This window comes from Neovison vison, chromosome 3, assembly GCF_020171115.1.
Source record: "Neovison vison isolate M4711 chromosome 3, ASM_NN_V1, whole genome shotgun sequence".
NCBI lineage: Eukaryota > Metazoa > Chordata > Mammalia > Carnivora > Mustelidae > Neogale > Neogale vison.
Genome location: NC_058093.1, coordinates 153,734,772 through 153,747,232, shown reverse-complemented (window position 1 = coordinate 153,747,232; position 12,461 = coordinate 153,734,772). Strand labels below are relative to the sequence as shown.

Below are 12,461 nucleotides of genomic sequence, written 5' to 3'. Positions count from 1 at the left end.
AAGTACTATGTACCCTTGGAGTTCAGAAAAAACAAAATTTGGCACTTACCTGGCGGAACTGTTCTAGGTCAATTTTGTTACCCACCAGCACCAGGGGAATTTCATAGGTGTGGCGGACTTGAAAAATGAGCTCTTTAAACTTGGCAGCTTCCTGGAATGATTGGCGGTCAGTGACAGAGTAGCAGATGATGAATCCCTCCCCACCTCGCATGTACTGCTCCCGCATGGCTGTGAACTCTGCCTGCAGGGAAAAAAGCAAAATTGTTATGTAATTTAAAACAGTGAAGCCAAGACATCCTTAAAATAAAGGGTCAAAAGTAGATAAATTATGAGATGAGGTAGTTTGGGTAGAAATTTTATAAAAGTTTATTTCTGGGCTTTGGATATAGAAAAATAGTATGAAGTCTAACTGTACTGTTATGAAATCTGAATGCTTTGAAGTAGTCAGAGTGTTGATCTTTAATCATAGAAGATTTGATTCAAAAGATCTTGGGGGAGATATGTTAAACAGCAGGTTAACTAATGAACTATTAGGGATTATATACATCCTTTTAATAGCTTTCTACTTAATGGTCTCGTTTTAGGAAAGGGAATCTAAATTTGTATACTTTAAACTTTAAAACCTAGAGGAACTAATTTTCTCCTCAAAAAGATGAAAAGAAACACGAGTTTAACCTTGATTATCCCTGTGAACGGATGAAGTTATTAGCATAGATAATCCCCGACCCAGTTATGTGCTTGGGTTTTCTTAGATCTGTCTCTCTGAGGGGCATAAACAGAGAGAGCTTGACGGCTGAGTCATGGGGCATTTTCCATGTTCTGTTCACTCTTACATCTTCTTCTCTCTTTGCAGAGGACAGGATCACCTTCTGAAGGTACCCATGTCCCAATCTGGGAGGCACTGCTGTATCAGCTTTCCATGTGGCAGTCCACCTGAACTACAATTTCTTGGCAACTCAATATTTATTTGGGTCTGAGTTGCAATCTGAAACATTCCTCTTAGAAGTATCTGTCTTGGGCGCCTGGGTGGCTCAGTGGGTTAAGCCGCTGCCTTCAGCTCAGGTCATGATCTCAGGGTCCTGGGATCGAGGCCCGCATCGGGCTCTCTGCTCAGCAGGGAGCCTGCTTCCTCCTCTCTCTCTGCCTGCCTCTCTGCCTGCTTGTGATCTCTGTCTGTCAAATAAATAAATAAAATCTTTAAAAAAAAAAAAAAGTGTCTGTCTTCATTCACTGTTACTCTTCTGATTCCACTGTTAAAATACAAGGGCTAGTTAGACACAAGCAAGGGAAATATAAAACTTAGACTCTGGCTGGGGAACAAGCCATGCTAAATGATAAAAGGACACAAGAACATAGTGTGATTTGGAAATAAAGTCATCAAAGAAAGATTCACATGAGTTTGAGCTGTATTTGAAGATTTCGAGATACGAATTCTTTTCCCTGCAAGCTATTTATAAGAATTACTAAAATGCCTTCTTCAGAGTAATTGTTAAAAGAGATATTAAGTTGATTTAACATGGCTTGACTTTTGAGGGGTAGGAGCATTTAAACAGATCCAGAAATTGTGGAAATCTGGGGTGCTTACAAGTGTAGAGAGAGTAGTAAAGTTAATAGGGTATGGAGTTAGTGGGTCAATCTTTTGAAACATTTCCAGTCAACACAGAATGGGTGCAAATAATATCACTGAGTTCAACCAGTCATTTTAAAGTTTTACAAACTTGAGTCCAGAAAGGAAAAAAGTGAGAGAGAGAGAGAGAGAGACTTGCCCAAGTATGAAAAGGCAGCTAATGTCAAATTGGTTTGAATAATTTATCTTCTCTGATTCATACTGTCTCAATTTACTTATTACTAAAATTTACCTCAATCCTAAATTTCACCATGTAAGTGCCATGTGCTAACATGGGAGAAATAAATCCTACTGTGTCTCAGTTTCTTCATCTCTAAGACCAAGTTGGCTTATAAAATTTCTGACATCCCTCCCAGTTCTGGCATTCTCTAATTCTAAAAACCCTTAGCCTCAGTCAGAATCCCATAGCTGATTGTGGACTGAAAGAGTAGTATGGATTGAATTTGCTAAATGTGGTTTTCCTGAGTTATAATGGCATTTTCCAAATAGAAATGGTAGAATCACTGTAGAAATATATGATATTTTAAAAAATATGAATGGATTTATTACAACGGCGTATATGATCAAAACCATAAAAGAACAAACTGAACAGGAAAAATGTATCTTACGATTTATAGTTCACTGTATTTGCCAATTATGATCTTAAGTATTAAAATTATTTTTAGTTGTCTATCGAAAAATAATATAAACATTGCAAAATACGCAAGAGGTACAGAAATATATAAAATTAATTTTATCTCCAGACCCAGTTTTCTTTTCAAAATGCGTGACAGTTAATAGAAATATATACAGTATTCAGAAATAATCTATGTACATATAAGCAAAGGCATCTACATTCCACCTTTACATACTTTTTATACTCAAATGGGAACATAATGTATGTAATTTTTACTTTTAACCTTAATTAAGATTTAATATCCCTAATATATATTGGAGATCATTCTATATAAGCACAAATAAGTATTTTTAATGCATGTACTATATTTTATGTAACTAGTTGCCTATGAAGATATTTAGAAATCTTCCTTTTATTCCTATTATCAAGTATGTTGCAATACAGAGTCCTAAATATCCACGTTACACAGATGTATATCTGAGAAGTAATATTGCTAGATGAGAGAGAACACACATTTTTACTTTGAAGAAATAGTGCCAATCTCACCAAAGATACCGTACCAATAACACTTTCCAGCATTATATAAAAATACCTATTTCTCCTCATTCTCTCCCATGTCACTTACCAAATTTTTCCACCTTTTATAATTTTTAGGGTAAAAAGTAGAATCTTGTTTCATCTGCATTTATATGAGATTCATATTGAGCATCTCTATGTTTCTTATTCATTTACAAATTCTCTCCTAGTTATGGTTTTATTTTAAAAATGCAATTTTTATTCTTTGATTTGGGGCTTTAAAAAATTCTGGCTGGAGACATTTCTTTCTATGTGAGACATAAGAAAAAATTCATTTGTGTACTTAAAAATAACTACATCATAGGGAAAAGACTAATAAATTTGATGAAGTCTAACATGTATGAGGAAGATGGGCTAAGTACAGGAAAGTAAAATTCATAGAGAACAATGTTGGATAAATGAATGAGTGAATATCCAATTGTTCTGATTAACTAGACTCCAAGTCACCTATAAGTTGTATTAATAGATCTACCAGTCCTCTCATATGCTCTGAACTGAACTCTCCAGATACAAGGTTCTAGCGTAGGTCTAGGTGAATATTTTAAAGAGGTACTTGTCTGATTTTGCTTTGCACCTAGATGCAAGAGTACATAACTGTGTTTGTGTTCAAAAGTTGTCTTTACAATCTGAGCACAGAAACTGGGAAGCACAGTACATGACTTCTAGGTCTGTTACTCAGAATATGTCCTCTAATAAATCACCTAACCCCTCAGTGCCACAATATCCTTCTTTGCCAAAAGGGATTAGGACACACACTTAACCCGTCTTACAGGGAAGTAGAAAGGATCAAATGAAAAAACAGATGTAAAAATGCTTTGATCATTTTTTAAAATACAATACAAATTAAGCCTATTATCATCTCTGGTACAAATCCTACAGAATAGAACCTTTCACTGGGAGTATAAGCATAAAATCCTCTTCGAGCTGCATTAAATATAAATGTAGAAGTATTTTTCAAATATGCTTAATCAGAAAATTAAGGTTTAGGTTGTGGTATTTTTCCCCCTCCAAATAGAAAACTGTTTCCACCAATAAAACAGACATAATTAAGCTATCCCAGTGAAAGGGGAGGATACTTCCTCTTAGCTCACGTCACCCATTCTAACTCTTTCCATAACTTTCTCTTAAAGATGCACTGGAAGCTGGTGTGGCACAGGAAGTTGAGCAGAATCTCTGCAGCTATTATCAACTTAATAATATATGACACTGGAATCACTTTATAAGAAAAATGCTATGTTCAACATGTTGCTTCCGTCTTTATTCACCCATGAATTAAAGATCTCTGTGCTTTATGTTCTGTGTATCCTGAATGTTAATATCTTCTTCATTTGCTTCTTGCTATAAATGAAACTTGTTGGTTAATTATTCAGGAACATGACTAGATTTTATTTGCTATCCATAAGTAGCAAAGTATCTATGAAAGAGATCTATGTGTAAAATGCTACAAACAGGACCATTTCTAATACATATATTTTTAGAGAGAGAGAGGGAGGGAGGGAGTGGGGGGCCAGGCGGCAAGAGAGAGGAAAAGAGAGAGATCCAAGACGGTACCATGCCCAAAAGAGCCTTGATCTTACAACCCTGAGATCACGACCTGGGCTGAAATCAAGAGCTGGATGCTTAACCGACTAAGCCACCCAGATGCCCCTTTCTCTAAGAATTTCTAAGCTATTCTGAGTACAATGCTGTAGCTTCATCAGTTCCCTTTGATAGGTTTTCTTGCAGGTGAGAATACTCCTAATTGAAAGGAGAATACTCCTAATTGAAAAACTGATAGGTTTTCTTGCAGGGTGAGAATACTCCTAATTGTGAACACAAAGTGTTCTGATTAATCTCATATCCCAGTCTCTTGATTATCAGAGTATTTTAAGCAGATTTTCAGAAATATAGGGACCGGACCAGGTCCCCATTGTATTCAACGAGTGCCACTAGGATGTATAAGTGCCACATTGTTTACAAAGTGCGCTAGTGTCATGGTCAGGCCAACCCTCAAACGCGTTCTAGCGCAAACACACACGTGTCCCACTGTCTATGGTTGCCATACTCATGACAGCTATATCTCCATACGAAACTTATGTTCCTAGTACACAGAAAGTAAATAAAAAAATAAGTCACTCATGCAGCTGACACTACGCCAAGTGATCAGATACATAAACTACCAAAAAAGTCTGGCCCTGTCCCGGTTGACCAAGCAGAAGTGGGCAGGAGGAAACAAATGAAGAGCAATGGAGTACTACACGAACCGTGGGGGTTTAGAAAATGCCAAGAGCATTTTTCAGGAGGAAGGCAAGGAGGATTTGGTGGAAGAAATGGGATGTGTTATTTTTCTTAAATTTTTCACCTGTAAAGGGATCCTTAACTTTCATGCAATCTTTCTTCCAAAGATATCTATTACCCTTAAACTACCTTTCATGATCCAAAGTCAGCATTTGTATGGCACTTAAATATAGAGGCCTGAATTCCCGTCTATAATTTAGTTTTTGGAGGCTGTCAGAGGAACTAAACCATTGTTGCTTTTGTTTGAATGTTTGTATAAAGAAGGAATTAAAATGAAAATATTAAAGTGATGAAAGTGTAGGTATCATAATTTTGCTGTAATTGATGCAAAGTAGTGGTGGTTCTCCAGTCTCAAACTGAAGCCTTAAAGTAGTTGAGAATGTCCAAATAAAATGGAAACAAATAACTTTTACAAATGTTGGTAATAAATGGTCAAAGATGGTATCTAAAAGACCAAATGTAATTAACAAATTTATACTATTTTGTAGTTTGCAGAGAACATCACCATGTCCATTATACATTTGTCTATCATTTTCTTTCAATATTTGACACGCCTGTATTTTCAGGAATGCATTAAGTCATGGACTACTGCCTAACTCATTCATCAAATATTTATTGAGCACTTATGTGACAGGCATATCAGATTTCAGATGGCTTAATACATATAATGAAACAGAAATAGGAGTAAATGTGGAAAAGAACAATTAGAAATTAGAACACTGAAACCAAGATAAAGTGGTTTGATCTGCAAATTTGACTCAACTTGTAGAGAATCAAAGCTACACTGGGAACATGATCAATTCCATCACTCTTGTGGTCAATAACAAAAACATACTAATGTGTCAGGTGACATGTGTCTCTCCCTGAGCACTTATAGCTGAATGTAGTTTCTTTTATGAGGTTTCAAATAGGGGACAATGCCCTCAATGTCAACAGGATCTGCATTAGCAGGTTTTCTAAGGCTAAGTCCCAAATTCTGTTTTTCAACTTAAATCTTACCAAACATTTTGTGGATTTACTCAATGATACTGTTGCAACACTCAAGCAAGGTAACAGAAAAGCTGTTTTGTAGAAAATACTATATGTTAAGATTGTGGGTGACAGTTAAAATATTTTATATTAATGCTGGAAAAAGTAGGAAGTTCTTGATTGTGTGCCTAGATACATCACCGAAGAGTGGCCGATCCATAGTGCCTAAAATCTGGCTATAATGAAGATTACTCCTACATGTAAGGCTCTCACCTCAGTGCAACTCAAAATAAATGCTGAGGTTGCCCTGCAGGTTATCTAATTCATGGGGCCCAATGCAAAAGGAAAATATAGGAACCCTTGTTCAAAAATTAAACATCTCAAGACAGCAATAGCAGAGTATTAAAGCAAGTGCAGGACCCTCCTTAGCATGGACCCCTGGGTGACTGCACAAATTCCTGGCTCATAAAGCCAGCCTTACTGATGTAGCAGAATCACAAAAGAACATCCAAGAGTGTATGGGAGAACAATTCCAAAGAGACGGTCTCTGGGCAGGTCTCTCAGCAAAAGAGGCAGTGGCAATTCTCTGACACTCAGTCACTTCTGAAGCTTCCTGACCCCAGCAAGGGACACAAGACTAGACGATGATAGATATGCATGGTGGCAAGAAGCATGGGATTGAGGAGAAAATGAGGGATATGTGGTAGGGGGCTGAAATATGTACCTCACATGGGAAATGTTATTACTGAAAAAGACAGGATCGAGTCCCGCATCGGGCTCCTTGCTCGGCGGGGAGCCTGCTTCTCCCTCTGCCTCTGCCTGTCTCTCTGTCTGCCTGTGCTCGCTCTCTCTCCCTCTCTCTCTGACAAATAAATAAAGAAAATCTTTAAAAAAAAAATACAGGAGCATGGCATATGTAAAGGGTTGACATGCTCCTGTTGTTGAGCAAAGTCATATTCTGGAAAGCCCTGACAACCAGGTTTCAGATTTGATGTGATAGGAAAACAAGAACTCAATTTTTTTTAAAGGAGGAAAGTAAACTGCAGCTCTATTTCAGTAGGACTGATCTGGCAACAAGAGCAAAGGAAAGAAAAGAAGTTAAAGACAGGAGAAAAAAAATGAAGGCTTTTACATAATTCTGAAGTGAATTTCCATGGGGAAAGAAATAAAAGGGGAAATACTTGAATGAGAGGTCACAAAACAGAGAAATGGAGAAAAGAGAAATATTTCTGTCATTTCAAGGGCTAAAAATGAAAGGCTTGATGTCTACCAGTTTGGGCATGAGAGAGAAGATATGAAAACATACTATTGATGGTTCTATCAATAACACCAGACAATAGGTTGGGTTTTTGCACATGCCCTGACTCATTATTAACTCCCACATTAGATAGTGGGAAAAAAAAGAGGAAAGCAGAGATATTAAATGATATGGCCAAAGTCCTAGAGCTGCCAATTAGGAAATCAGAGACATATCATTGTCACACTTCTTCTCCAAAGACAAATTAAATTAAACATAGCACCTGTTTTTGTAGCTCTGGAGCCTGGGAAACTACGGAAGTAGGATCAGAAAGAAGTGGATTGAGAAAGTTAGTAATTTAAGGCCCTTTTTGTCTCACACAGATTTGCCCTTGTCTGATTGGAGTTGACACTGGACAACTGAAAGGAAAAGTCCACAAGAAACTGGAAATCTGGTTTATGGGAAATAATAACTGAAGGTAGGGAGACTGAAAAAGCCGCACTCAGGAGACACATCTTTTGGATTGACCAGAGAGACAGGGATTAGTATGTAAAGCAGATTCATCTGAATCATTTGGGGGGTGGGCAGAGATTGTTTTCACTTCTTTAAAAAATCTGGAGCTTCGTTCCATTGAGAGTGTTTTTTTCTATTGTAAAGGAAATTTTATGAAAACAGTTTTTGACAGCTATTTTCTCATTTTGTTCCCTCTTGCCAAATATGCTCAGTACTTTCATTTCCAAGTTTTTGTGTAACTCTATGTATTGTAATTTATGTGCTTTGCTTTCATTCCCAACACCAGACTCAGCTACCTGAGGACTACTCAGAATTGTATTTTCCAAAGCAATAAGGGACCATGCCTGGATCAGAGCCCAATAAATAATTATATTATCATTTGGTTAATTACTTACTTTAAGCTAAATGTTTTTGAGAGATGTTACTATTCCCTGGATGATGTACCTTTAAGGAGAGGGTAGAGGATGAAGACAAAAGGAAAGTGAATCAAATTTCTAAACTAAATGGATAAGATGTTTAGTTACTGAACCTTATATAGGTAGGGGCATGTCTAGTTTAATTTTTATGTAAATGCATAATCCACTGAATTCTGTGAATTATAAAGTAACTGAATGCTCCTTATTTCATTCTCTACTTTCAATCATTCGTCTTATTCTAAGAGAGGATGAATGTTCTCGTCTTTGGATGTATCAGAAGTGGGTCTTTCCCCATCTGATTTGTATTTCCTCAACAATAGAGTTTCATGACTGCCTCTGGTGGTACAAATCCTCCAAAAGATATTTCTCATCACAGCTGGCTTCATGTTTATGTTTGAGGTCACTCACACTGGGAGCTTCTTTCCTGCTGAAAAAACCTGTAGGAGAGCATCTTGGAAGAAGGTAGTGTAACTGTGTCATGAAAGGATTTTGTCCACTGCATTTTAGTCATTCTCAGTGTGATACTAAAAGGATGATCCCAACAAAAATTAAGTGAATAAGAAAACCCATATGCCAAAACTGCATTTGCTAATCGACTTTGAGCATATGATAGGGTCTACTCTAAAGAAAAAATGTTATGTTATATATATGTGAAATATATAGTATCTAAGAAAAATAGGTCATATATACGTCACATGCTCTAAAAAGCTTATCACACAAAGTAATTTTTATTTCTATAGCTGAATGGCAAAAATAAATTACTTTTTGGTTCCTCCCAAGGTAAAAAGTAAATCATCTTGTTTTTTAATACAGTAATTTATCTCAAGATAACCTGAAAATTTTAAAGTTGTATTGAGGAAGTGGCACATATAAATGACGAAAAGATGCCCAGAGAATATGTGCTTGTCCTCCTTAATATCAGAATTACAGTGACAAAAATTTCTTTGGTCAAATTCTTCTTAAGCTCTTCTGAACCTATCAACTAGGAATCACTTTTAGGCTTCTGTAGCTCTACTTTGTCAAGTTCTAGCAAAACTCCTAAGTTGATTTAGTCAGAATTTCCCATCATGCTATCTCATCATCCTCAATATCTAATTATGGTCCCCAACTCTACCAACCTCCAGGTGATGTCTGATCACCCTGGCCTGCCTTCAGTAAGAATCCTGCTTTGTCAGTTTAGCCACAATTCCTCCCATCCCCTAAGGTTTCTTCTCAGCAATTTCCCATCCATCAATTGCCCATTCTGCTTCTTACCTATAAATTCTAGCTTGTTTGTGCTGTATTCAGAATTAGGGCTGCTTCTGTTCCCCTTTTGCAATATTCCTGACTACAACCTACTTTGTACTATTTTAACTGTCCAGCTCTGGTTTTCCTTCAGCAACCAAGCAGAAATTGCAGGGTCCCTGACCCTTGTCAAGTGCTAGCTATCCCTCACCTTCCATTTAGCAATAGCCTCCTGTGTTGCTGCTTTAACCCCAGACCCTTTTTTCCAATCAATCCATCATTCATTTATTTCTCTGTCCAACTAATCTTCTTTAAGCACTATAGATTCATTATGTAGCTCATCTGCCTCCAGAGGTCCAATGGTTACCCATTTGCTTTCACATCAAATCTATACTTGTCTGCCCAGTTTTAAGGCTTTATATAATCTGATATCATGCTGCATATCCACCTTTATCTCCAATTAATCCTGAATATGCACTCTCTGCTGGAATGGGGTCACTTCCTTCAATGGCTTGATCATAGTAGCTGTCTCCTCTCCCAAAGGTGCCTTCATGAAAACTATTCCCCACACTTGAACTTTTTCTAGCTAATAGAGATTTTAGTGATGATTGAATACAACTCTTAATCTGCAGATGAGAAAATCTAGGCCCAGAAAAGTAATGATATCATCATTTTCTCATACCAGGTCAGAAAAACTAGTGTTCTAATCTCTTTTATATTGTTGGAAAGCCAATTTTCATCTTCAGTGACCTGTGTGCATACTCTTCAGGGTCAATTATTTTTTCTTCTTTTATGCACCCATGTTAACAAACCTAGCCCTTAGTGAGAATTATTCTGTTTTGTACATTTTCCTCACCAATGAGCCTCAAAAATTAGCAATTAATTATTTCTCATATTATTGAGTTAGATTTTTTTTAAAAGATTTAATTTATTTATTTGAGAGAGAGAGAGAATGTGCTCAGAGGAAGAATGAAAGGGATAAGCAGACTCCCTGATGAGCTGGATTCAGGGCTTGATCCCAGGACCTTGGGATCATTACCTGAGCTGAAGGCAGCTTCTTAACTGACTGAGCCACCCAGGAACCCCTAATAAAGTTCAATTTGTGTCATCAAGTAGATTTTGGATGTCAACATCAAGGCTTAAACTATTTTTAATGTTTATATTGACCAGACTTTGGATGTATGAAACTTTAATTAAATTTCTCCTATTTGAATGGCTAAATGCCATTTCAGATAAATTATGCTTGTTCTATACAGAATGCATATGTTCTAGAAAGGAGATACTCAAGCTTTAGAACTACAGGAGTATGTGAAAGACTTAAAAGACACATTTTCCTTGATCAATCTTATCATCTGGAGGAAGAAGTTTTAAAAACTTACACTCCTAAGGGACATGTCTGCATAAGCAAAATCAGTAGAATTTTTGTTCATGTCAGTCAATATCCATCTTTCAAAAACAAGTTTGAACCCTTGTATACCAATATATAGAAACAAGTTTGAATACATAAAAACAATCATTATTTGCCCCAAATTATTTCAACTTCCTACAGTAACTGTGTTTTCCAGATAATTTGGCTACATGAACAGAATTGTGCTTCATTCCATTTTTAAATTCAGTGAGCTCCTCAATGTGTTCCTAAAAACAAAGTAACTGTAATTCTGGTTTGATAATTTCAAAATCAATTTCACTGGACTATTTAAAATGCAATAATTTCAAAATTACACATTTAACTCTAAGCCAAGGAAAATGATATAATGAAAAAAGATAAGATAATGAGAACTGAGTTTTGAAACTATTAACATGGGTTATTTTCATTGTGTTGTTTTGGGGGTCTCAAATGGATTTAGTGGGGAAGATGACAGGTCTTGTGAACTTAAGTTGAATAAAAAATAGATATTAATATATGCTTATAAACATATAGGCTATATTATTTAAAAAATGCACTTTGGTGTCTAGCCCATATAAAAATTTGAGGCATTCTCAGAAACCATGTTTTTGCAGTTATATTTAAACTTTGGAAATTTGCTGTTCAAAATAGTTGACAATTTCTCTGTCTTTTGCCCCTCAAAAATGCCGTTATGCCCGATTTTTAAAATGTCAATAGTATTACTGGAAATGAAATAATGGCAAACTTTCTAGAATATTAAAGGTGAAAGCAGAAACAAAAGTCTCAGAAGGCTTCCTAATGAAATCTTGGGCATTGTCACTGAGTCACGAACATACAGAAAAATAGAGTGGGTCAGGGGGCAGTATGATGGTCACTAAAGGAATCGCTGGGACAAATGACACTTCTTTGCCCCACTGCAGCAGCTATTGCTTTTGGCCCCTGTAAAAAGCCCTGCTGATGTTATTAAGGAGAGTGGACTATCTAGCTGGGGACTATCTTGGTGTGGATTTGAGGAGGGTGGAGGGAGTGAAAGCAGATACTGAGGAGATACTGAACTGCTTCACAGGATAATACAGTGGGGCAGTGTGAATGAAAGAGGTATTCCTTAGTTAGAAAATGAACTAACAGAATCCCCTACATCATCCCCAGAGCAAACATCTCCTCTCCCTTCACCTTTTTGTGAAGTCTTTCAGACTTCAGCAGATATGAATGCCTCCAGACTGGTTAAGTGGCATGATGCCCTATGCTAACCTATCATAGTGCATGATAGACTGTGTTACTGCAATTATCTGTGGTACTCTGGTGGGATTATAATATCCATGAGGGAGGCAACCTGTCTACTGTGTTCATCATTTTATAGCCTTCACACAATAGCATCTGAGATATTAGACATATCATATGTTGAACAACTAATAGATGAACTTTTAAAATCACAATACCAGGAGCATTATCATTTAATGGGTAGAATTTTCAAGATGCACATAAACTTCCATTTCCTAACCAGCTTTTGTCATTAGAAAAGTAGAACCCAAATTTCCAGTCATGCTGGGTAATATGAGGAAACCTCCACTGAAGTATTTGAAACAGCCACGAAAAGTACAAGATGCCACCCCCTCAAG

General features: G+C 36.7%; 1 protein-coding gene across 1 annotated transcript in view; it reads right to left on the bottom strand.

The window, feature by feature from the left end:
* Positions 1–12,461, bottom strand: part of RIT2 (Ras like without CAAX 2) — a 388,139-nt gene that overhangs the window by 193,701 nt on the left and 181,977 nt on the right. The window contains exon 4 of the mRNA XM_044243072.1: positions 50–241. Within this exon, the coding sequence (XP_044099007.1) occupies positions 50–241 (192 nt within the window). The remainder of the gene's footprint in view (positions 1–49; positions 242–12,461) is intronic.